At 35.7% G+C, this 24,839-nt stretch overlaps 1 protein-coding gene across 1 annotated transcript in view; it reads left to right on the plus strand.

Annotated features, from left to right (window-relative positions):
• The window catches only part of pix (ATP-binding cassette sub-family E member 1 pix), a 164,315-nt gene that overhangs the window by 112,279 nt on the left and 27,197 nt on the right, over positions 1-24,839 (plus strand). Inside the window, exons 10-13 of the mRNA XM_090395004.1 lie at positions 8,358-8,479; positions 9,232-9,381; positions 13,245-13,265; positions 18,464-18,595. Of these exons, the coding sequence (XP_090251130.1) occupies positions 8,358-8,479; positions 9,232-9,381; positions 13,245-13,265; positions 18,464-18,595 (425 nt within the window). The remainder of the gene's footprint in view (positions 1-8,357; positions 8,480-9,231; positions 9,382-13,244; positions 13,266-18,463; positions 18,596-24,839) is intronic.

Consider the following 24,839-nt stretch of genomic DNA (forward strand, 5'->3'; position numbering starts at 1 on the left):
AGATATCCTCATCTCTAAAATCTCTTGTTTGACATTAGATTTTTACTGCAAGTCCACTGATACTGGACGTTACCTCTATTTATCATCTTTGCACCATCCCTCACAAAAAATAAGAATAATTCCTACTCTTTAAAAAAAAAAAAGAAAGTTCTATCTCTATTCTAAAAAATGATGAAAAGATAACTCAGCTGCAACTTCTATGTCACCAATTCACTTTTAATAGATATCCTGGGAAACTGCACTAAAAAATATTCTCCAATCCCACTCTACAGCCAAATCCTGATATACACTATATAGACTGTTTTAATTCCTTATATCAGTATGTTTTCAATCAATATTGCTTATCTCTTCAAATCTTATGGAAGCAGGATGGCATAAAAAAAAACCTATTTTTACCTCTGCCGGTCTCATACTTATGCAAACATTCCAGGTTCACAGAATTCCATATTCCTGTGGCCTTTCTTACATAGGTTTGAGATAAAATTTAAAAATATATATCTTGGAGAAGCAGGGGTGCTTAAGGGTCAAAGCTGTATAACTGAGAGGAGACCTCCACATAGCCTTTAAAGGAATGCGGAGAACTGACCAGGGCCTCAGACCTAATGTCCAATCCTCACCTTCTTGTGGTGCACCCTGTTGGGTATCTACTTTGATACTGAACGAACGAGGATGGGCTGGCAATTTGAGATTTAGCCGACCAAATTGTATTCTTATTGGTTAAACCAGAATAAAAAATGATGGTACAACATGACAAAATTTCATGCCGGCTGGGGTGTCGCCCGGTTAAACAAGGCCTCCGTTGTTTTCGCCAGGGAACCAGGGCGAACAGCGAAAAGTCAGCTACTGGAACAAATCTGAAAACAAACCCCAACTCAACATCACCAGAGTTAAAGATCGGTACTATCAACGTAAGAAGCCTGAATGGCAAAGAAATGGAGCTAGCTGAGGAATTAGATAAGTACCAGATCGACATAATAGGGGTGACTGAAACATAAAAGACCAAAACTGGTGAGATCTTTCTGAGCAATAAATAAGAAATGTTATATTCAGGCAATAACAATCAAGGAAAAGAAGGAGTAGCCATAGTATTCAACACAAAATACGAGGCTAATCTTCTTGAATGGCAGTCAGTCTCAATTAGAGTAATGTGGGCAAATATGAGAATGGGGAACTGGACAATGAGACTTATTTGTGCCTATGGTCCCACAGAAGGTTCTACTAAGGTAGAAGTGGAGGAATTTTTTTTGAGGCTTTAGAAAAAGTAACTGACACAATGAAAAAGGAAAAGTCGGTCCTTGTTGGGGATCTAAATAGCAGAGTAGGAAATGATTGTGAGACATACAAAAATATTTTGGGAAAATTTGGAGAAAAGAGCAAAGCTAATAATAATGGCAAATATCTGTTGGATTTCTGCTCAGGACATGGACTGGTTATTACTAACACCATGTTCCAAAATAAAAATGTGCACAAATTCGCATGGAGAGAAGGGGCTAGGAATAAGAAAAGTCTCATTGACTATGTTATTGTTGATGGTGATATTTTCTCCCTGGTGCAGAACACCAGAGTGTACAGAGGATTTGAAATTGGAAGTGATCACTATTTAGTCTTGAGCAGGATAAAATTGGATTTCATATTGAAAAGAATAACATATAAGAAAGTTTTAAAGCGAATAAAAGTTGAGCAGCTCTCAGATGTGAGCTGTAGACAAAAATACAGAAACATTATTGAAAAGAAAATGAAAGAGTTTGAGAACAGGAATCAAACCTTGGAGATTCAGTGGCAAACTCTGAAGAAAACATTGATTGATTCTGCCAGAGAGGCATGTGGTGAGGTTGTGTGCAAGGATAAAAAAATCAGAACTCCCTGGTGGACACAGGAAGTTAAAGAGGCAGTGAAAGAAAAGAAGAAAGCATATCAAAAGTTCCTGGCAAATAAGTCAGCTTTTACTCTTACAGAATACAGAGACAAATTTAAGAAAGCTAAACTGTGTAAAACTAGCTAAACAAAAGTCATGGGAGGACTTTGGCAAGAATATAGAAAATAAATATCAAGAAGGTGGCAAAATATTCTGGAGGTTGTTGAAGAAGCTTAGGAATGGAGGAAAGAGTGCTGTAAAAGGAATTAGAGATGATAAAGGTGAAATGAAAACAGGAGAAAAAGATATCTTTGAAGTATGGAGTAATTACTTTGAAAAACTGCTAAATGAAACTAGCAGTGATGACAGCACAGTGATAAAAAACACTGACCAGGCATGCAGTCAGGAATACATATCCATACTTGAAGTAGAAAAAGTCATCAAAGGCTTGAAATGTGGAAAGGCAGCAGGAGTAGATGATATTCGACCAGAAATGCTGAAGTATGGTGGTATAAGAGTCTTACAGTGGCTGCACTGCATAGTTCAGAAAGCCTGGACAGAGGGACGAATTCCCGATGATTGAAGTAGAGCTCTCATAGTACCCATATATAAAAAGGGAAATAAAACTGAATGTGAGAATTACAGAGGTATTTCCCTACTGAGTGTTCCTGGCAAGATCTATGCAAGTATACTTGAGAAACGGTTGAGAAGAATTGTGGAAGAAATGTTTGGTGAAGAACAAGCTGGATTCATGCCAAATAGAGGCTGTCAGGATCAGATCTTCACTTTACGACAAATAATCGAGAAAGCATGGGAATATAACAAAAATCTGTATTTAAGTTTTGTCGATTTGAAAAGGCATATGACAAGGTGCCAAGAGAGAAGCTATTCAATACGTTGCAGTTATATAGTGTCAATGGGGCATTATATCAAGCAATACTTAGTCTTTATTTGAGTTGTAAGTCAGCAGTTGGAATTGAAGGAAGTACAGGAAGATGGTTTAATGTTAAATCTGGTGTGAGACAAGGATGTACATTATCCCCTCTGTTATTCATTATCTATATGGATCACATTATGAAGGAATGTGGTATTAAACCTGATATCAAAATTGGAGATGTTAATGTCAGCTCTTTGCTTTATGCGGATGATGTTATACTTCTAAATAAATCCGCTACAAGTCTGCAAGATTCTCTGACTAAATTGAATAGCTGTTGGAATAGATATGGTATGAAGGTCAGCAATAAAAAGACAAAGACAATGAAAATAGGAAGAATCATTGAAAATGTCAACTGTGTTGTGAATGGAGAACCTGTGGAACAAGTAAAACATTTCAGCTACTTAGGCATGATTTTTACTGAAGATGGTAAATTAAATATAGAAATAGACAACAGAATCAACAAAGCTGGTATGGTGGGAAGTCAATTGAATAAATTCATATGGAATAAGAAAGAAATTAGTGGGAACACTAAATTAGCTGTATACAAGACAGTGTTCAAACCAGTTTTAACTTATGGATCTGAGAGCTGGGTCAGAAGTAAAACACTTGACCAAAGACTAGAGACCACAGATATGAGAGTCCTGAGAAAGATTAGAGGCGTGAACAGATGGCATCAATGGCAATATCATATTAAAAATGAGGATATTAGGAAAGAACTTGACATTGTCAGCATTCAGGAATACGTTAGCAGAGCTAATCTCAGGTGGGATGGTCACTTAAATAGAATGGGTGAGGAAAGATTAGCAAAACAAGTGTTCTCTGCCAGGTTGGCAGGTAAACGACCCAGAGGAAGACCAAGATATAGGTGGATTGATACGGTACAAAGTGCCTTAGACCAGTGCTTCTCAAACTGGGGGCCGTGAAATGATGAAAACAAATTTTAAATGTTTTAAACTAAGTAGATTTTTTTTATTTTAAAAGAAACGTATTTAACTTTTATTATTTCTTTTTTGTTATTTTTTATATTTTAATGGAAAAATTCACACATTGGTGTTGGTCCACAAACTTTGCTTCCTTGCGTATTTCGATGCTTAATGAATATTATTAAATATGTGCTTATTCATAATTTTCATTTCAAAGCAGTGGTTAATTGTATTTACTTCGAATGCTCTCCAGGGAAGCTCCAAATCTTCCTGTCCCTTTCATCACACGTTCGTAATCAGGGACTGTTGATATTGACTTTATATACATATGAAAACTCGTTTTATATTATCACTCTCATCGGAGCTAGTTTTCTGTTAGCAATAAAAGTTTCGCATATACTTCACACATGAAAAAAAGCTTAAACAAGTTCATGTGGGGAGATAGTAACTCGCTTGCAGTGGTAAACAACAGCCCTCCCTAACAGCCACTATACTGCAATGGCAATAAAAACAAGTACTTTTATTATGCCAGTGAATAAGATATGAGGAGTTTTTGTAATATATTTCTCAACAAATAGTGCAATTAGAGACAACTGGGATAAAAACACACTAATTAATGATTCACATGTCCCCTCATACATATATGCTGTATAGACTGAAACAAAACCATATGTTGCATGGGCAAACACAGTATATAACTAAAAACTATTGTTATTAATTAGATGTGTGTGAGTTCGATTTCCCAAGGCAGCAATAAAATTCAACCGAACGTGTTAAAATTCGTAAAAATGTTAAAACTAAGTAATATATATATATAATGATCTTGTGTTGTGTACAAGTTATGGCAGTTTCACGTATGGAATTCGGTTGAAGAGAGTTAGCATTTCAACTCAATTGTCAGCTATGCTTTTATTCTTTCGGTTGCGCGATCTTTTGTTAATACCGCACCAATCATATGCACGTTTTAATAACCTGCCTTTGCTGTCTGTTTCGCGTTAGGCTTAATTACCTTAAAGGGAGAAAAGTCACAAAAGAGAAAAATGTTCCTGGTCTGGCGGATACCCTTATTCTGGTAATATTCATTAATTTCATGTTATTAGTCTGTGGTATGCCAGTATCGGTAAGTGGTGATATTATTTGATCTATTCTACGTTAAAAAATTTAACCTTGAGATGGATAAGTGACTGATAAAAAATAAAAACAATTCCCGTGAATAATCAGAAGAAGCAGAAACATACTCAAAAAAAAGGACAGTATTTCATATTTTACCAGAACATCCCGGATCGTCTTCAGAACCAAACGGTAAGATGCAAAAAATAATATATGCATTTGATTTTTGCAATATTTGCTGTGTATATTTTGTATTGAATATAAATACAATAAATATTATAATAATATATCTCTCCATTACGATTTTTTTCGAGGGGGGGGGGCCGTGAAATATTTTAATTTTTGCAAAGGGGGTCCTGACATCCAGAAGTTTGGGAAGCACTGCCTTAGACGATAGAAATATAAGATCTGATAATGTTGGAGTCTTGACAAGTAACAGACTGATTTGGAGGAAAATTGTAGATAGGAAGTTAGTAATGATGTAATTTTTTCATGTAGTACTGTCATATCCTGTACACCCCTTGAGGGTACATGGCAGGAATTTGATGATGATGATCTTGGAGTTTTCACTCATAACAGAGAAGAAAGGGAGGTTTAGCTTATCACTCTTCCCACACACATGACTCATTGGAACAAGAACTCTGTACCTTATGTAGAAAAAAAATTTCCTCTCAAGAAGTAAAAGAATCCACCATGGTCATTTTTTTCTTATGGCTCTCTCAATAAGAACCAAGGACTGATTCTAAGTGACATTTGGAAATCCTTTCAGATGTTGTCACATGCCAGAAGATTTTAACTTTTCAATTAATCTCCAAACAATTCTGGAAAACAGATGATCTAATCTTACCTTCCACTATCTCCATATGTTTCTATTATTTATACTACAACACTTCCTGCAAGCTTCACTTATATTGTACATTTGTTAGATATAATTTTTTTCTTTATTCTGAAGAGGCCACATGTAATTTGTTTAAATTAATTTTAAGCAAAACCAAATTAAAAACCAGTTTTTTAATAATTAGCATTTAAATTTGCTAAGTTATCTTTGTAATGAAAAATGGTGGGGAATCAGTATTTAAAACATTAGTTATGGAAGATCATGATGCTTGAATTATACATGGTATTATCTCAAAAAGAAGAGGAATGGAGTGTACTATCATCAGCAAAACTATGAATAGGATTTGCGTTTAACAAGACAAGGTCATCAATGTCAGAAATCTCATAAGAAGAACCTAGTGACCAAATCACAATAGCAGGAACAAAAACCAAAGATGGTAGTTGGATAAGAAAATCTATGTGAGCCTGAATCAAATGCCTTGGAAATGCCAGCCTGTTTGGCCGAGTGGTTAGCTTGTCCACTCTCCAGGCAAAAGGCTGCGGGTTCGAATCCCACTGTGGGCATGGATGTTTGTGATTGTCTGCGAAAATACTAGTGGTGGTGGTCAGCAATAGATGGCGTTGGTGTGGATGAAGGTAGTTGAGATTGGTGGAGACAGAGTTGTAGAGTAGTTGCCCTCCCTCAACGAGTCTCTGGACTCCCTGGAGGGGTTATGTAATAATAATAAATATCAAGAGCAACTATTAGTTTCTCCAGACTTTTCCAAGTTTGTTTTATCCAAAGGTGGACAAGAACGCTAGGTCAGCTGTGGAGTAAGAGAGACAGAATCAATATTGGTGATCCTTAATTAGAGGCCTCCTGTCAGTGAAAAAGTTAACTGTTAATACTTTCTTCTTTTCTCCATTACTTTCAAGAATACTGTGGTGATAACAGTGGGATGATAGTTTGATGTCTGACTTTATCTCCCTTTTTTGAAGCTGAATAAAAGCTTCATTCCATGTTGCCAGATGAGTATAACATCTTGTTAAGACAATACAGGATGAGTATTAATTCTGGAGCACAAGTTGTTAGCACATTTAGATTTTTGATGCTTTTCTTATGTCTTTGGTGCAAGATCAGATGGGCATGCAGTGAGTTGTTTGCATTAAAGTGGAAAGTTGTTTTTCATGGTCTTTACAAGAGTTAAAAGACTGAGGTGTGAGTTAGATGTTACTGCAGTGTCATCTGGATATGCAAAAGATGGAGGTATGGAAGGGTAGAAGATTTATCAATAGCCATATCAAGTGACCAGAAAGCTCAACTGCTATTTGAGCTCAAAGGCAAGTTTTTTGCATTACTTAGTCTGGTTTGGATATTTTTTTTTATAGTTATGGACTGCAGTGTAGGCTGAGTGCAAAGCTGGTGTTTTTATCTTAAGCAATTTAAGGTGTGCTGAATTTTTAACTTAAATTGCTTCGGCCCACTTATTGGAGAACCAGAATTTGGGGGTGTTTTATGGAATCAAGAATGAAGGCCTTCATTTCAGCAAGTATTATTTGGTCAGAACAGTGGTTGGATCAGAAAATGAAAACAATAAATAGACCATGAAAAAGATGTATAGAAGTCTTAAATCATTCCACTTAGTTGTGTTGTAGTGCCAAAGGATATAATGCTGAGATTGGCTGGGAGAAAGTTGATCGGTAGATAAGAAATGTGGATGCCAAAAGAAGAGCTAGCATCTGCATTATGTTTGGAGGAAGAGCAATTAAGAAAAGATCCAGGATGTTGGACGAATTATTAATTATCTGGTATTCTGGTATGGGTCATTACTGATAGTAAATAATTTTGCTTACCTTTCAGCTAGATCTGTTGAGTTAGAGAACAGAAATCAGTTTAAATTATGAACATTGGAGTTTTCAAGTAAGATATCACTGTTTGAATAATTAGCCTGTATGAAAATTAACATTCAGAGATAATGAAGAAGTCAGCATGGTTATCAGAATTAGGAGAGGCAACAAAATGAGACAAATCTTAAGCCAGTAAAGCACACATAGAGGAGATTCAGGATCACTAATCTCTAACATGAAATGTCAAAGCTAACAGCTGCATATGTTCCTTTTTATGGAAGGAATAATAAAGTTTTTATTATGCTGCCTGATTTTAACATGAATGTGGCTAGGATAGATAAACTGTAGTTGTGGATGATATGCCAGTTGAGGTTCAGGAAGGAATAACATATCAAGTTTAGATGCAAGTGATGTGCACATCACTGCTCATGTTGACCCTCTTCCCCCCCCCCCCCAAATATCAGGGAAATAGATGTGTAAATAGTTTCTGCTTTTTTTTGGGGAGTGGGGGGACACAACTCCAGCACTGCTGTTATTTATTGCAGTATTTTCTGTAACTGGCAATATTAGAAATTAAAGAGCAGAAGCATGCAGTTGAGGTGAGAAATGGTTCTAAGCTTGTCTTGGCAGTGCTCCTACATAGGTACTGTTGGAAATGAATGCTGATTACCATGTAACACTTAAAAGGACAGGATGTTCAATATTTGGGTTTAACTATTAACAGATACTCCTTGGGAAGGTGCATTCCTTCAGGATATGTGGAAGCCTTCTCCTAGTTATCTAGCTTTTCCCCTTAAGTGATTCCATTATGTTGATATTATATTTACATTTTATTTTACTTAATGTGTGTTATTTTATTCCTTTTCAGATATATCATAGTTGTAGAACATGATTTGTCAGTCTTGGACTATTTATCTGACTTCATATGTTGCCTCTATGGAGTTCCTGGTGCCTATGGTGTTGTTACCATGCCTTTTTCTGTAAGGGAAGGTATGTTTAATGTTCTGTCATAACCTTTTTTTTTTCCTTATATTGATAAAACCAAAATGCTCTCTCTTGAGTGGATAGAATGATATATATTAAAAAAGTTAGTGTTTTTTCCAGTTTTTCTGATACGTTTAAAGTTTTGTTTCACACACAAAAAAAAAAAAGTAATGTAGTATTTGAGTGTGAAGAGTAGTTAAATACAATTTAGCTGAGTAAAAATAAATAAATAAATAAAGCAAAGAAAAGTTTGTTCTTGTCCGAATAACTACCCTGCATACTACCTGAGTTTAATTCTTATAATGAGTATTCTGGTATTGGACTACAAAAGTTAGTTCTTCTCAAGAATTTGTTCTTTTTAATCATATACCACTATGCTAATTCTTTTAGTGATCATTACACTGCCATTTTATTATAAGATCTGTTCTGGTAATGGGAATCCGGTTGCTTATACCAATTACTTAACATGAGAAACGTTATTTATAATACCTATTTGTGTACCATTTAAAAATGATGCTATAAATGAGGAGCAGTTTGTTTTACAAAATCATACAGCATTTTATTGTAAAAAAAAAAAAAAAATCCATGGATGGGTAATTGAATTAGCCATCTTTGAATGAATTATCAATAATAATTTTATAGTTCACTGTTTAGTTTTGTATGGCATGGTAGTTAATATTTCCTTGTGTAATAAACACATAAACATGTGGAAAAAAAATCAAAAAAATTTATTTTTGGAAACTTCACACATTTTATAGGAATTAACATTTTCTTGGATGGATTTGTGCCAACTGAAAATCTTAGATTCCGGGATACATCTTTAGTCTTTAAAGTTGCAGAAACTGCAACAGAAGAAGAAATAAAAAGGATGTGTAGATATGAATATCCTAAAATGAAGAAAAGGATGGGTAAGTAAACATATTGAAGTGAATATAAATTAAAATTTAAACGTAAAAGCAAGGAAATAAAAAAAAATCCAATTTCAAATGTTTTTAAAGATATTAGATGACGGCTGATTAAGAATTAAATAGCAATGAAAAACAACTTTTCTGGTGTCTCTGCTATTAGATGTTTAAAACTTGCCATCAGAGAACTCAAGATATTCAACAACTCATTGAGGCAGCCATATATCACAAACACACACACCAGATGTACTCGCCACAAAACAATAGCAAATGTTCCACTCATTTGCTGCTTTGTGAGAGAAAAATCTAGCTCTTGGCTCTTTTCTTAACTGCCATTGAGGGTGGCCATACATCACCCACACTGTTATACCATCTCTTTAGCTCATTCGCACTAGATGCACTTGCTGCTCTGTGACAGAAAAATCTAGTTCTCATTCCTTTCTTAACTGCAGACAAAAACCCAACTTTCTCAGATGCCCCTTGTCCTCTCCAAACCTTCCATATAACAAAAAATTCGATCAGTATCCTATAACACCCCTTAAGAAGTCTCTAGGCATCTATTGTATTACCCTTCTTTTTCCTGTTTACACTGCCTGCAGTCCACATACTCTCATTCTCTCTTCATAATATACATTCCATAATCCAGTATCCTCTTTGTAACTCTTCCTTGCATTCTCTTCACAGCTTCTTTATCTCCTTGGAACCCAGAGACCAAACATGTGCACAGTATCCAGGTGGGGTCTTATCACTACCTTGTAAAGAGACAAAACATTTTAGCATTACAGTTATTCTCTGACTTATTTTTGCAATATGACTCTTGAACTTCAACTTTCTATCCACCAATAAGTCCAAGATTACTAACATTGAATTGACAGCCATGATCATTTGCCCACAGTTCCAGCCTATTCAAATCATTCTGTAAGTCCTGCATATTAGTGGCATCCCTGATTTCCCTTTCTTTGCATCATCAGCAAGCAATTGAACATTTCTAAAGTTCTTCCCAGTATCACTAACGTATAGATTAGCAGTGGTCCAAGGACTAATCCTTGAGGTACTGATCACCTTTAATCTGGAAGATTCACCCACCCACCCTTCCCATATTTTCCACTTTTCAATACCTGTTCACCAGTCACCATCTTATTCTCCAAAAGTCAATAATTTATATTCTAATCGCATATCCTCCAACTTCAGCCTTTCATGTGGTAATCTGTCAAATGCCTTATCAAACTCTAAAAGCATCATATACTGATTTTTGTATGCTGTGTCTTGCTATACTACTCCAGAGATATGGATAGGTTAATAGTTGGACACATCAGATTTTGAACAACTCTTGTATACTGGGTAGTGCAAAAATATATATTGCACATTCTTTCCATTCCTGTGGGATCTTTCCTGAGCTGAGACTCAAATTATACAACCCTGTCAAGGGCCTAACCAGTTCAACTGATCATTCCTTTAGCACAAGGTTTCCCAAACTTTTTTTTTCCCGTGGCCCGGTTATTTTAATACTTCATCTTCGTGACCCACTAAAATTTTTATGGCTGATAGATAAAATGAAACAGATTTGAATGTTCATAGAGTTTTCATTTATTATTATTATTATTATAATAAAGAAGCATTTACTCTTACAAAAATATAAAGAAATTAAACTAAAGCCAAGTAATTTATTAATGAGAAGTTTGATGCTGTTGTTTGTTAACTAGAAACTTCAGGTTTGGAGGAAAAGATGATAACTTTATTCTTAAATCCAGTTCGACTTACACTACTTTACTGTGAACAAAGAGACTGTGAAATGGTGACGCGGACGGAGCACGTTTTTCGTCTCTATTAATTAAATTATTTATTCATTAGTCCTGATTAAACATTATTTACTTGTATTTTAGAGTTTCTTGAAAAAAAAGAAAACCCCAAAACGAAACACCTAGGTTTTCGAGAGTTTTTTAGGCGATCATCTGGCATTTAGCTTATGTGACCGGATGCCAGGTCGTGATCCACCATTTGGGAAATGCTGCTTTAGCACATATGCTGATATTCCATCTGCCCCTATTGCTGAATTCTTATCCAGATTATGCAGGGGGCTCTAGAACTCCCTGTGATGCACCTTTCTCTCTCTCTCTCTCTCTCCATCTAATGTAGTTGTAGCTCCATGAACCATCAGTATTCATTATCTGTAAAGTTACATTGCACTTGCAGCATAACAATCAAGTTATTCTGGGTTGCTTTTAGTCTGCACAGCCAGGCCATTCTTTTTTTTCATATTTTGACACTGCTTTTGGTTCATACTTGCAACTTTTCTGGCCTGTGCTTTTGTATATTTCATAACTTGTCTTATCCTTATATTTTTTCTGCATCATCTTGTGGATCTCTTGCTTAATAAGGTTGCACATCATTTTCACTCGCATCCTATTTGTTCTTCAAACTCTTGGAACACATTCAGACTGCTTCTCTCAAACAACCTCTGACTTCCTATGTGCATGCACTACTGACATTCTTTCCTTGTAGTTTCTCAAGCCATGGCACTGCTCCAAGATGACTCCTAAGGCTGTCATAATTACAGCTTTATAGTTCAATATAAACCCTTTCTTGACAAAGAATTCCATATGTTTGGCAACTTCCTAGAACAAGACTGCATGGTCACTCCCTAATTTGAAGACGTGGCTACCTTGGTTATGGACATACCTTCTGATGCTACTACCAGATCCAACACTCTCAAACTCCCACTCCCCTCTATAACATGTTGTTTCAGGTAATTATCCCTTAGTAACTATAAATTCCACTTCCATCTTGCCATACTCCCTTTTCTGCTTCTTCTAATTTGTCCCTATAGTTGAAGTCTCCCATTATAACTGCTCGGCTTGCACCCATTCCCATTGTGCTAATCTGCTGATTCATGGCATCTACATCTTCCTGTGGGCCCTCTGGTCTATAGCAGCAACCAACAATATATTTTGTCCTTTTGGCTTTATCTCACACACCAAACAATCTCAAATGAACCATCTTCCCAAGACCTAAAATCTTTTGACTTCTAATTTTGTTCATTGTTGTTCTTCAGCTATTATCAGCAATACCCCACCTCCTGTCCTTTTCCCTCCTTCCTCCTTGAAAATACAATACCCCTTACATTCTATCCCTGTAACCAGATCATTTTCTGTCAACTGGGTTTCACTGATGTCTATAATTTTTGGTCAGGTCTAGCTGACCTATACCCAAAACTTCTCTCCCTTATTCCTGATGCTTCTGGCATTCGTGTACATGCATTTCAATATCCCCTTGTACCAACAATTTACCCTTGCAAATAATCTTCAAATCCTGCTCTAAAAACTAAACATGGAATTATTTCAATTCGCTTTAATCCTCCCATAAGCAGGGTTGTAGTTTTCATATCAGGTGGTGAAAATATTCTGCCATCTAAAGTTTGCATAAACATTGATGTCACAGTGGATTAGAGCCTACATCTGTTGGTTTTGTAATGTGGATGCTACCCATCTTAGCCAACAAGATAAAATAAACAATTACGCAATGATTTCATCTTGAAGTTACTACTCTGCAATAGTAGTCTTCAATTTTTCTCTGTTGATTGATGTACACTGTGCCAGTGACGTAAAGAATTATGGTTAACATTGTATATTTGTTCACATATTTATAGCCTAAATAAAATGTTTTACTAGTTTCAGCTATCATTCACCTGTTGCACAAAATACCATATCCTAATCTTTAGAACTGAACTTATGAGATCCAACCAAATATTTATTATTGCTTTCTATGCATGTGTGTATGTATGTATGTATGTATGTATATATATATATACACACATCTTTAATTATTCATGATTCATTCAGAGCCTTATACCTTCTTTTGTCTTTCAGGTTCAAAGAATTTAAAAGAAGGTAAGATGTTTTTTAATTCATAATAATTTCATTCTGTGTGTAAAATCAAGAGGCTTTAATTCTTCAGGTTTGATTATATTCTTTATGAATGAGTTATACATTAATGACAAGATATTTTTTCAATTCTAAAAAAGTATTCAGAGAATACTTTTGAGTATTCCTCTAAATACCGAAAGTATATTTTTTCATAAATTGATATAAATATTACATTATGGTAGTGATATTTTTATTTTGTTGTGAGTTCATAGCGATTTTTTTTCTTATGTTTGTTTCTTTTTGATTATTGTATATGAGTGTATCCGAAAGTATATTTTTTCATGAATTGATATAAATATTACATTATGGTAGTGATATTTATATTTTGTTGTGAGTTCATAGTGATTTTTTTTTCTTATGTTTGTTTCTTTTTGATTATTGTATATGAGTGTGTCTTGTGAGTTCCAATGGACTATTTTTTAATGGCAATTTCATCTGTGAAAGGATAGATCCATAGCTAATCTAGAACAATCCTGCTCTAGAAAATAGTCTTCTTTAAGTTGGTATAAACTTTCATCAAGCAGATAGATGAGTTTCATTACTCCATTTAGGACAATGAAAACCATCTACCTGCCTTCTGGTCATTGTAGCCACAACTGAACACCACAGTGAAATTTGAACCTACAGCTTCTCAGCTGGTTGCCAAGCAGAGATATACTCACTTTATTACCCAGGTCAGTTAAAATCTTAAGGATTGGACCTGACCTGGCCAATAATGTCAAATCTCAAGGATGACTTTCTTTGGGTGATATGTTATGATGAGGAAATATCTTCATGACCAATAAGGAAAATGTTAGTGTGCGTGTTGATATATCACTACTTTAAAAGCATTTAAATAGGCTATCTACTAGCAGAAATATCAAGCTTATTAGGCAAGATTGACTTCTTGGAAGATGAACTGTTAAGTTTGCTTTGGATTACTGGTTTATAATAGGTCAAAATGAGATGCTTAATAATCAAGTTATTTTGCCATGTCTCATTAAACCAGATGAGTCTAGTCTAATAATGTCCATGTAGTACTTTTCTAGTTCCGCCAGTTCACTTTCCTTTTTTGATATGCCTTATGTTGATGGTACCCATCTTCAATTCTTCTGACATGTTTATTCCAGTAGCTGACGTTCCCAGATGAAAATGGTGAAGTCTTATTTAGACTCCACTATTTCCATTAGACCCCCAGCTAGCATGAGGTTTCATCTTATTGTACCATCATGTTTGTTTCTGATTTAAGTCAATACAGTATACAATTTGGTCAGTTCAGTACTTGGTGGATATCTACTAACAGGGCATTCCACCACATGAAGGTGAAGATTGGAATTGAACATGAAATCAGAAGCCCAGTGTTCTTCATATTTCGTAATGGCCATATGGAGTCTCTATAATCGGACTTTGACTACATAATTTAATATTTAATAAAGTTACAATATATGATTTTATTTTGATTAGTGCAACATTATGGAAATAAATACTGACAAGATGAGACAGTTAAAATGAGCAGCTCTCAGATGTGAACTGTAGACTAAAATACAGAAAGATTATTGAAAAGAAAATGAAAGAGTTTGAGAACAGGAATCAAACCTTGGAGATTCAGTGGCAAACTCTGAAGAAAACATTGATTGATTTTGCCAGAGAGACATGTGGTGTGGTTGTGTGCAAGGATAAAAAAATCAGAACTCCCTGGTGGACACAGGAAGTTAAAGAGGCAGTGAAGGAAAAGAAGAAAGCATATCAAAAGTTCCTGGCAAATAAGTCAGCTTTTACTCTTACAGAATACAGAGACAAATGTAAGAAAGCTAAACAGTGTGTAAAACTAGCTAAACAAAAGTCATGGGAGGACTTTGGCAAGAATATAGAAAATAAATATCAAGAAGGTGGCAAAATATTCTGGAGGTTGTTGAAGAAGCTTAGGAATGGAGGAAAGAGTGCTGTAAAAGAAGTTAGAGATGATAAAGGTGACATGAAAACAGGAGAAAAAGATATCCTTGAAGTATGGAGTAATTACTTTGAAAAACTGCTAAATGAAACAAGCAGTGATGACAGCACAGTGATAAAAAGCACTGACCAGGCATGCAGTCAGGAATACATATCCATACTTGAAGTAGAAAAAGCCATCAAAGGCTTGAAATGTGGAAAGGCAGCAGGAGTAGATGATATTCGACCAGAAATGCTGAAGTATGGTGGTATAAGAGTCTTACAGTGGCTGCACTGCATAGTTCAGAAAGCCTGGACAGAGGGACGAATTCCCGATGAGTGGAGTAGAGCTCTCATAGTACCCATATATAAAAAGGAAAATAAAACTGAATGTGAAAATTACAGAGGTATTTCCCTACTGAGTGTTCCTGGCAAGATCTATGCAAGTATACTTGAGAAACGGTTGAGAAGAATTGTGGACGAAAAGCTTGGTGAAGAACAAGCTGGATTCAGGCCAAATAGAGGCTGTCAGGATCAGATCTTCACTTTACGACAAATAGTCGAGAAAGCATGGGAATATAACAAAGATCTGTATTTAAGTTTTGTCGATTTGGAAAAGGCATATGACAAGGTGCCAAGAGAGAAGCTATACAATACGCCACAGTTATATGGTGTCAATGTGGCATTATATCAAACAATACTTAGTCTTTATTTGAGTTGTAAGTCAGCAGTTAGAATTGAAGGAAGTACAGGAAGATGGTTTAATGTTAAATCTGGTGTGAGACAAGGATGTACATTATCCCCTCTGTTATTCATTATCTATATGGATCACATTATGAAGGAAAGTGGTATTAAACCTGATATCAAAATTGGAGATGTTAATGTCAGCTCTTTGCTTTATGCGGATGATGTTATACTTCTAAATAAATCCGCTACAAGTCTGCAAGATTCTCTGACTAAATTGAATAGCTGTTGTAATAGATATGGTATGAAGGTCAGCAATAAAAAGACAATGAAAATAGACAGAATCATTGAAAATGTCAACTGTGTTGTGAATGGAGAACCTGTGGAACAAGTAAAACATTTTAGCTACTTAGGCACGATTTTTACTGAAGATGGTAAATTAAATATAGAAATAGACAACAGAATCAGCAAAGCTGGTATGGTGGGAAGTCAACTGAATAAATTCATATGGAATAAGAGAGAAATTAGTCGTAACACTAAATTAGCTGTATACAAGACAGTGTTCAAACCAGTTTTAACTTATGGATCTGAGAGCTGGGTCAGAAGTAAAACACTTGACCAAAGACTAGAGACCGCAGATGTGAGAGTCCTGAGAAAGATTAGAGGCATGAACAGATGGCATCAATGGCAATATCATATTAAAAATGAGGATATTAGGAAAGAACTTGACATTGTCAGCATCCAGGAATACGTTAGCAGAGCTAATCTCAGGTGGTATGGTCACTTAAATAGAATGGGAGAGGAAAGATCAATAAAACAAGCGTTCTCTGCCAGGTTGGCAGGAAAACGACCTAGAGGAAGACCAAGATATAGGTGGATTGATACGGTACAAAGTGCCTTAGATAATAGAAATATATGATCTGATAATGTTCGAGTCTTGACAAGTAACAGACTGATTTGGAGGAAAATTGTAGATAGGAAGTTAGTAATGATGTAATTTTTTCATGTAGTACTGTCATATCCTGTACACCCCTTGAGGGTACATGGCAGGAATTTGATGATGATGATAAAAATTATAACGTAAATCATGTGGAACTTCTCAGTAATCCCAAATGAATACAAAAGTTTTGTTTTTTTGCTTGATATGATAGAACATTTTAATAAGCTAAAATTGAAGTTGCAAGGGAAGGGAAACACAGCCTTACAATTACTGAAGGAATTCCTTACCTTTGAACAGAAATTAAGAATGTTTTTCGAAGATGTTACTGAAGAAAAATTTATATATTTTGAAAATCTAAAAAAAATATAGATTGAATTTAAATCAAGAAAAAGTTTATTGCAAAATATTCGCTGAAATGATTACTGTAATTTTAGATTCATTTACAAGCAGATTTCAGGATTTTAAAAAATCAGGAGATGATGAAATTTCTATTACATCTCTGTTAAATTAAAATTTAATGGATGTAATAATGGATTAAATTTAAAATTAATAGATATTGAAGCTTTTCCTGGAATATCAATTGCAAAACTACAAATGGAGCTTCTGGAAATTCAGAATAAAAGCATCTGGGTACAAAAACTTCAGGAAATAGTAGCACAAATTGAAGAAAATGAGGAAACTATGGAAGAAACACCACAGGAAATTATATTTAAATGTTGGAATTCTTTCCCAACTAATTACTTAAATACCAGGTGTTTTGGAGGTTTTGACTCTTTTTGGTTCAATGTACAATTGTGAACAATTTTTCTCTTCAATGAATTACATTAAAAATAAGTATAGGAACAAATTGACTGATGAAAGTTTGAAAGCCAAATTACTATTAAACTGCACAACATACAATCCAGATTTAAGTAAATTGGCTGAGAAGATGCAAAATCAAAGGTCTCATTTAGTGAATTTTAAATTAAAACAATCAAATATCTATTAAAATACATAATATTGTATTTTTGTTCGGACTAATTCTTTTTGCAATACAAATTCTGACTTTTTTGCAATATCATACTTACATAAACATGTTTTGTGATTAAAAACTTAAACTTAATGTTGTTTTTTTATTGAACATATAAAAAATTTATATATAAACATAAAAGTGGTATTTGATATCTGGAAGTACTGAATTAAAAACAAATTTACCTAAGTTTGAATTAACTGCAACTTTGAGTTACCAGGAAAATTCGAATTGAAGTTGCAGCTCCCCAAATTTTGTTTTAATTAATTTTTTTCATGGAATGGCTCTTTGGTTCAAAAAGGTTCCCGACCACTGGTCTAGATGAACCTTTACTACTTCAAAGCTTTTTGCTATGTTGAACTTAGAATTTGAAGCAGTTTTAAGGCAATAGCTGGTCAAGCTTTATTATTATGATACCCCCTCCCCTTTTTTTTTTATCATGGCAGGGTTGATGTGCCTAAAAATCAGGCTTTAGATTATTAGTATTATAATTTTGAAAGAAAGTATGTACACACTAAAATATTGATAGTTTCTTGTTATAATGATGCTATCGTTACTAGTTATTACTCTTTGAACCCACTATTGGCATTATCTCTTACTTCAGAAAATCTTTTGTTCTAGGTGAATTTGAATTGAGCGTAGATGCAGGTACCTTCACAGATTCAGAAATAATTGTGATGTTGGGAGAAAATGGTACTGGTAAAACAACTTTTATTAGAATGATGGCAGGGAGATTAAAACCAGATGAAGGAGGTAAGTAGATTTCATTTTTGTATTTCTTTTACCACATACTGTATATGCCAGTGTGTATGATGATCCACAGAATTTCTTTTCAAATGTTTATTTTATGCTATACTTTCCATTTAAGACCACAAATTTTACACTTACCTCTCACTACTTCTTACGCAGCCTTTCCTGATATAAATGTTGGAAAGGTGGCAAAATGTTCTGGAGACTATTGAAGCTTAGAAATGGAGGAAAGAGTATTGCAAAAGGAATCAAAGATGATAAATGATAAAGGTGATATGAAACCTGAAGATAAGGATATTGGAAGTTTTTCCCCACTTGGTTAAACTATAATAAGTTTAGTTTAATCCTTTATCCAAGTGTAAGCAAACAAAGTTTGTGCCTGAAGTATCTTCAGGACTGAGGTAACTTGTGGTGAAAGTGGACTAAGCTCTCATCACTTGTCTTAGTATCTCCCATAATGCAAAGCACATCTCCTTGTAGACAGACATGTATAATGCTATGCATTAAGGGAAGGGCCACTACCCAGACTGGTTTCGACCTTTATTGAGGTCTCGTCAGTGGGAGCCAGACCCAGAGGTGGTGATACTAAGGTGGAAGTAATGAAGAGGTCATATTTACCTATACGAGTTGCCAAAAGGTTTCTCACCTTATTATCAAATTACTCTGGATTTAGAGAAAGATGTTGGAAGTTTTTTTCCAAAGGATTAAACTAAATTTATTATAGTCTAACCAAGTGGGAAAAAACTTACAACATCTTTCTCTAAATCCAGAGTAATTTGATAATAAGGTGAGACACCTTTTGGCAACTCATATAGGTAAATATGACCTCTCCATTACTTCCACCTTAGTATCACCACCTCTGGGTCTGGCTCCCACTGACGAGACCTCAATAAATGTCGAAACTGGTCTGGGTAGTGGCCCTTCCCATAATGCATAGCATTATACATGTCTACAAGGAGATGTGCTTTGCATTATGGGAGATATTAAGACAAGTGATGAGAGCTTAGTCCACTTTCACCACAAGTTACCTCAATCCTGAAGATACTTCAGGCACAAACTTTGTTTGCTTACACTTGGATAAAGGATTAAACTAAATTTATGAAGATAAGGATATGCTTAGTTGTCTGGAGTAATTACTTTGAAAGACTGTTAAATGAACCAAGCAGTGACGAAACCATACTAGAAGATTTTCAGGAGGAATGCCCCTTCTTTAATGCCGTTGGCTCTTTACTCGAGAATTCTTAGGGCATTACTGATGTATTATAGAGACGAATATGATGGATATATGCAGAAATAATAGAGGAAGAAAATTTGGACATATCTTTTTTTTGGACGTTGTTGTTGGCTGTCTTTTTTCCACGAGATGCGTACTTCTGCTGTTAGGTTGGAAAAGGGGGGGGGGTGGCAATGTGGGAGAGTTAATTTGGAAAAAACCCTTTTTTTTAATAATATATATATATTATATAGTTATAGGGGTGGGTGGATTGCTTTTTTGGAGGGGGAGAGATGAAAAAGGGGAGGGGATTGATATGGGATGACTTGAATCCAGTTAATGTTGATGATTGTGTTATTAGTAACAGTATTTCATGTGAAAGTGAATTTGAAGCCATATGGTGTGGGGTGTTGTTACAGACCTGGTGGATCAGTTGCTATTCGAAAGTTGCAGCAATTCCACGATATCAAGCCATGAGCTGCCACTGTCTATGACACACACACCCAAGCACGCACGCAGTTGCTATCAATGAAGAAATGCATTGAACAAATAGAGATGATGGGAATGAAAAGAGTAATCATAATGGGAGACATTAACTATCAAATATTGATTGGGTAGCAGTAAAAGCTATCAACCTGGTGTGGGTGACATCGAGCTCACTACTGCCTCTGTGCTATTCCACAAACTGAATAAGAATTCAGTAATAGGGACTGACAGGATATCAGTTCATGTGCTAAAAGAGTGTTCAAGCTGAACTGACTATTCCTTTGACCAGGTTGTTTATATGAGTCTCAGAACAGGGAAGTTTCCACAGGAATGGAAAGAATGTATTGTAATTCCATTGCCCGAGGGTGGTTCAAAGACTGGTGTATCCAACTATTGATCAATTAATATCTCAGGAGTGGTGGTGGTGAAGATTTTAGAAAAATTGGTCAGGGCTTGCATTCAGAAATGGGTTGACAAGTAATCTCTACTTTGCAATGAGCAACATGGGTTTACTAAGGGAAAGTCATGCTTTAGCAACATGCTCGCATTCTATAACAATGTTACCACTGAACTAGTCAAGGGGAATGGATACACCATGATACTTTTGGATTTTGCTAAGACTTTTGACAGAATACAGTATGGTAGACGGTTGCATCAATTGCAGAATATGGGTTTGGGTTATAGAATATTAGAGTGGATAAGAGGATGGCTGACTGACAGATATCTAAAAGTGGTATATGGGAGATGCGAGTCTGCAAGATTTAAGAAATCAAAGAATGGAGATTCTTCGGTATCTTCTTCACTCCAAAAGGAAGGTCTTCTGTCTCTTCAGCCTTGGTTGCTGGGCATACTCTTTTGAGGAAAGCTGCTCTTAAGCCACAGCAGAGGCTCTTTATTTACTTCCAAGGTATTACCACAATTTGGTGCTCAAAAGAAAGTATGTTTCAGTACTATTCTGAATGGATAAGGCAGTCCGCTCTGCAGTGAGATCTTGGCTTCACCCTGACACCCCCAGTTGTGTTTCATGCTAGAGTGAAGGATGGAGGGCTTGGTATTCCATCTCTCTATTGGTTGATTCCACGACTGTGTTTCGTCCTGTTAGCAAAGCTTGAAGCTTCCTCTTTGCCCATCTGCAGGGAGGCTTTCCATAGTTCTGTTATTCAAGATGATTACAGATCTATTAGAGGTTGGACCCAGTACCAGGGCTTACAGAGTGAAAACATTGGCAGAGCATAAGAGATGGGCATCTCTACTTCATGGCTCTATTGATGGTGCTTCTCTTTGTGAATCTTACAAGGTGCCCCCTCAACATCAGTGGATTTGGGATGGTACCAGATTACTAACAGGATATGAGTGTGTAGACTTTATTAGAACTAGAATTAATGCCCTGCTCACTCCACTAATTTTTCTCAGAATCCTCATATCATAATCCTCTAGTCTTTGATCAAAAGCTTTATTTCTAACCCAACTCTCAGATTCATAACTTCAAACTGGTTTGAACACTGTCTTGTATACAGCTAGTTTGGTGTTTTGGCTGATTTCTCTCTTATTCCATATAAATTTATTTAGCTGGCTACACACCATACGAGCTTTGCTTATTCTGTTACCTATTTCCAGATTTAACCTGCCATCTTCACTAAAAACTGTGCCTAAATAGCTGAAATATTTTATTTGTTCTATAGACTCTCCATTCAGAATGCAAAGTTTTCAATTCTCCTGCCTCTTTTCATAGATATGGTCTTTTTATTGCTGATTTTCATGCCAAATTTGTTACAGCTGTTATTCAGTTTATTCAATTCAAGTTAGTGAATCCTGGAGACTTGCACTAGATGTGTTTAGGAGTGCAACATCATCTGAATAAAGCAAAGAGCTAAGTTTGACATCTCTAATTTTAATATCAGGCTTGATGTCACTTTCTTTCATAATGTGCATCCTTGTCTTACCTTCAATTCAAACTGCTGACTGACAACTTAAATATAGACTGTGTTGCTCTGTATAATGTTCCATCCATCCCATATAATTGTAATTTGAAAATCCTTTCTCTGGGCACCTTGTCGTATGCCTTTTTCAAATTACAATTAAATAGGATGGATGGAACATTATACAGAGCAACACAGTCTTCATACTTCTAAACTTAAGTACATATCCTTCTCATATTCCCACAATTTCTCAACTGTTTGTTAAGTGAAAATCTCATTTTGACAACCTCTATTTGGCCTGAATCTGGCTTGTTCTCGAAGCTTCTCTTCCACAATCTTTCTCAACCTCTTTTCAAGTATGCTTGTATAAATTCTACCTGGAACACTTAGAAGAGAAATTCCTCCCTAATTCTTACATTCAGTTTTATTCCCCTTTTTGTAGATGGTACTATGAGAGCTCTACTCCAATCATTGGGACGTTGACTTTCTGACCAAGCTCTCTGAATTATGCATGGTAGCCACTGCAAAACCTTTATGCCTCCATACTTTTTCTAGACTCTTGATACCAAAGTATAAGGAGTCTAGAAAAAGTAATAACTGGTATGAAACCTAACACAGAGAGTCAGGGAAACTAAATTATAAAGGGAGGAATGGTGAGCGTAAGATTGAATGTAAGAGTGACAATGTTATATAACTGCGTTAATGATGGGAATGGGCTTTGTCATGGAAATGTTGATGAGGGGAGAACGATTTTGACTTTGTGTTCATCCGGTTCGAATTCATCAAACATGTGCAAAGATTTCTACTTGTCTAAGGCACTAGAGAAGAATAGAAATCTACAAGTTGTCCAACTGTGTCATGCAGACTGCAGACAAGAGTATACAAAAGAACATGCAGGTAGATTATTGTCTGTACACAAATGCAAGGAGTGGAGTTTGTTTCCTTAATATGTTCGGACCTGAGATTGTAGGCATTAGTGAGAGCTTAGAATCAGACATGCTAACCGGTATCGAGTGTAAAGGGTACACTATTTTTAGGAAGGATAGAGAGGGGGGGGGGGGAGAATGCTGCTAATGATATCAGGTGACTGAATCCAGTTAGAGTCGAGACCTATGATTGTAGTACTACTACTAACAGTATTTCATGTGGCAGTGAGTTTGATGTCATCTGGTGTGAGGTGGAATCTAACAAGATCAATTACTTTGGTGTTGTTACAGACCTAGTGGATCTGTTGCTAGTGATGAAGAAATGCATCACCAAATAGTGATGCATTTCAATGAGTGCGAAAAGAGTAATCATAATGGGAGACTTTAATTATCCAAATATTGATTGGGTAGCAGTAGAATCTCATGAGAAGGATGAAAATGCATTTATTGAGCTATTGTGGGACAACTTCCTCAAGCAGCATGTGATAGAAGGAACTTGAGGTCAAAGAGTGTTAGATTTGATTATAGTGCCAGAGGGCATTTCAGTTAAAGATGTAACTATTCTGCCTCCGGTTAGTCACAGGGATCATGCAGTACTCACTTGGAAAGTGACTAAGTTTATGAATGTTCTGTTCAGGAAAGGTTACATTCTGAACTACAAAGCAGGAAATTATGACCAACTGAGGAATATACTGAGTTCAGTGGAATGGTTGATGGATGGGAAAAATGTCATTAGTGCATAGGGAGCATTTAAAAAATAAATATTTAAATGATGTGATATCAGACTGTGTCCCGAGAGTTCGAAGAGTAAATAGAGTAGGAGTCAAATGGATATGTAATCTTATTAAGCAAGAGATTCGCAAGAAAAGGATGATGTGGAAAGAATACTGTATGCATAAGGATGATGTCTGTTATGAAAATTATAAGCAGCAGGCTAGAATAATCACAACTGTTGTACAGAAAGCAAAATCTGAATATGAAAAGAAACTGGCTCTGTGTGCTAAAGACAACCCACAAGAATTCTCTTGATATGCTGTAAGTAAAAGAAAGAATGAATGGAAGAATAACTCTTCTAAATGCAGATGGTGTGAGGGTGACAGATGCAGAAGAGGTTGCTCAACTAACGAGTGCCCATTTTGTTAAAAGCTATCAACCTGGTGTAGTTCACTGACTTAACTCAATGAACCTCTTCACTGAATGAAGACACTGAATTGTGTGAAGAAGTAGTATTAGAGTGCTGCTGCATAAACTGAATAAGAATTCAACAATAGGGATTGATGGGATATCAGCACAGGTGCTAAAAGAGTGTTCAACTGAACTGGCTATTTCCTTTGACCAGGCTATATAATTTGAGTTCCCATTGCACAAAGGTGGTGCAAAGACTGATGTATACAACTGTCGACCAATCAGTATTTCAGGAGTGGCGATGAAAATTTTGGAAAGAAGCTGCAAATGTTGCCGGAACAGAGTTTTGTTAGTAATTTTGCAATATCGAATATCTAGTAGGAGTAGCTCTATTGTCATATCAGGAAATCAAAGTATTTTCTTGAATACTTCAAATTAGAAACGCAACATTTTAACGGATCGTAAATATGCAAAACCTGTTTGAATACGATCGCTGATTTCAAAAGGTAGGACAGTGGATAATGTTGTCTATAATCGCTTAAGTTATAAAGCAAATGGCAAAAACTGTGACAACTTCG

The sequence above is a fragment of the Typopeltis vanoorti genome, chromosome 6 (assembly GCF_054136105.1).
Source record: "Typopeltis vanoorti isolate ZY-2024b chromosome 6, IOZ_Tvanoo_1.0, whole genome shotgun sequence".
Classification (NCBI taxonomy): Eukaryota; Metazoa; Arthropoda; class Arachnida; order Uropygi; family Thelyphonidae; genus Typopeltis; species Typopeltis vanoorti.